This window comes from Echinops telfairi, unplaced genomic scaffold, assembly GCF_000313985.2.
Source record: "Echinops telfairi isolate 266 unplaced genomic scaffold, ASM31398v2 ScPeMD7_7458;HRSCAF=8496, whole genome shotgun sequence".
In the NCBI taxonomy this organism is placed as follows: Eukaryota; Metazoa; Chordata; class Mammalia; order Afrosoricida; family Tenrecidae; genus Echinops; species Echinops telfairi.
In genome coordinates this window covers 31,093,775-31,095,809 of record NW_022111358.1, presented here as the reverse complement: position 1 = coordinate 31,095,809, position 2,035 = coordinate 31,093,775, and the positions used below count along the sequence as shown (strand labels likewise).

Sequence of the window (2,035 nt, the reverse complement as noted above, 5' to 3'; positions counted from 1 at the left end):
CGCCGGCCCCTCACGGGTGACCCTCTGTCCGGAGCGTGGGGCTCTGGGGGGGCTCTTAACCTACCGCGGGAGGGGCCGGACCTGCCCGGGGCGGGGCCCAGAAAGGGCCCTGGAGTCGCCGCTGCCTGCGCGTTTGGAGAAGATTGGGCCATAGGTCAGGGGGCGGGCTCCGGGAGGCTGGCACCCACGAAGGATGGTCACGAGGCTGAGCTCAGCGTGGCCGGCGTCTTTCATCTGCTGCCAGGGCGGGTGTCAGGAAAGGTTCAGCGGGCCCCGGGGCGACTTTGGGGACGGCAGGGACTTGGGCAAGGTGGACGAGTAAGTAAGGGGAAGGTGGGACTTCAAACCCACCAACCCACCGGGCAGTTCTGCCCTGCCCTACAGGGTCGCTAGGAGTCAGACTCCACTCAGTGACGGTGCGTTTGGGGGTTTGGTTGTCGTTTTGGGGTCCAGGGTTAATAGGAATAGGTGACATGGTGGTTAAGGGCGCAGCTGTTAACTTCGAAAAGTCAGCAGTTTGATCCCACCAGCCACTTGGTGGGCTGGTGGCAGGCAGCTTCCAGTATGGAGTACCGCTTTGGAAACCCCATAGGGCAACTCTACCCCATCCTATAGGGTCACTGTGCATCACCCAATAGTAATGACGCCCCAAGGGGGAGCTGGGGGGCAGGCTGGTGTGAAGCCCTGGTCTGTCCTGGTGTCTGAGTGACGAGAAGGTCCCATCTATCAGACTCCGACCCCTGAGCACCACCTGGAGAATTGTGTTACATATTCTTGCTTCACCCTTATTCGCATTCAAGTGTTTCTTTAAACTGAAAAGAGCCCAACTCCAGATCCAAGTTCTTTAGCGAGATTGGAAAAGGGCCTGAAGGCTGGGATTCAATGGTACTTCATACCATGTTCCCACTGTGGGACATTTGGATCTAGTACCCTCTCTATGGTTCTAGAGAGAGCAGCAACCAGAGAGGGCAGGTGACCTGACCAAGGACCCACAGCTCAGCGCTGGCTGGGCCACGTCCAGGCACCCCAATCCCCACCTTGGCTCCTTCCTTTGGCTCCCTCTGCTGGGAGTCCGGGCTTCAGAGCGAATGGCCTTGGCGTCTTAGAGCCCCCCACAGGACACCCCTGCTCTGTCTCAGACAGGAGCTTCAGAGGAAAGAGGGGACCTGACCCTTCTGAACTCGGCTCATCTGGTCCGCTTTGCTAGTTTCCTTCTGAGACATCTTGGGTACGGAGGCAGGAGTGAAGCAATGGCTGGGGGTCGCTGCCCCTCCCTCCCTGCTTCCTCTAGGGAGGTGGTGCCAGTCCCTGGCCACAATCCCAAGCTCTTCCCAGCCCCTCAGGTAGTTTCCTCATCCACAGCAACGCCTCCTCCTCTTCCTCCCCTCCCCCTTTTCTTCCCCCTTGTGTCTCTCTTGCTTTTGTTATGGCCTGAATTCTGCCTGCCCCCCAATAGGTGCTGTGAACTTTAACCTCTGTGCTGGTGGGAACGGGCTGTCTGTTACAAGCTATAAAAGGGCAGATGGAGCAAGGAGAGATGCAGGTGGGTAGATGCCATGCTACGTGAAGATCACCAGGGAGTCCACACTTCCCCCAGAGCCAACCCGGGGAGAGGGGCCACCCTAGAGCTGGTGCCCTGAGTGCCCATTTCTAGCCTTCTGTCTGTGACAAAATGACATACTGTTTGTTAAAGGCATCATCCACCGTGGCCCTCGGGGAGCGTGACAGGAGGGATCTAAGCCAGCTCGCTCACTCAGGGCTCTGGCCCTCCCACGCCTCTTCTCTCTCCTCCCCTCCCAGCCCAGGTGCATCCCTACTAGACCTCCCCCATTCCCCCCAAGTTGCGTCCTGCAGACCCTGCACCAAGTGGCACTCTCGGGGACTATTTAGGGGACCTTAAAAGGACCATCTATAAAATTGGGGGGCAGCGCTTCCCTATACATTTACGATGTTTTAGAACACTATCTGTAGTCACTTGTAACAACGGAAACACTTTGTACCAGCCCCCTTCCCATGTGTCAGCGTTCCCACCGGG

The 2,035-nt window shown here is 58.0% G+C and overlaps 1 protein-coding gene across 1 annotated transcript in view; it reads right to left on the bottom strand.

Moving 5' to 3' along the window:
* Positions 1–475, bottom strand: part of NAGS (N-acetylglutamate synthase) — an 8,925-nt gene extending 8,450 nt beyond the window's left edge. Inside the window, exons 1-2 of the mRNA XM_004707209.2 lie at positions 383–475; positions 65–234 (exon numbers count right to left, since the gene is read on the bottom strand). Of these exons, the coding sequence (XP_004707266.2) occupies positions 65–234; positions 383–475 (263 nt within the window). The remainder of the gene's footprint in view (positions 1–64; positions 235–382) is intronic.
* Positions 476–2,035: the final 1,560 nt, after the last annotated feature.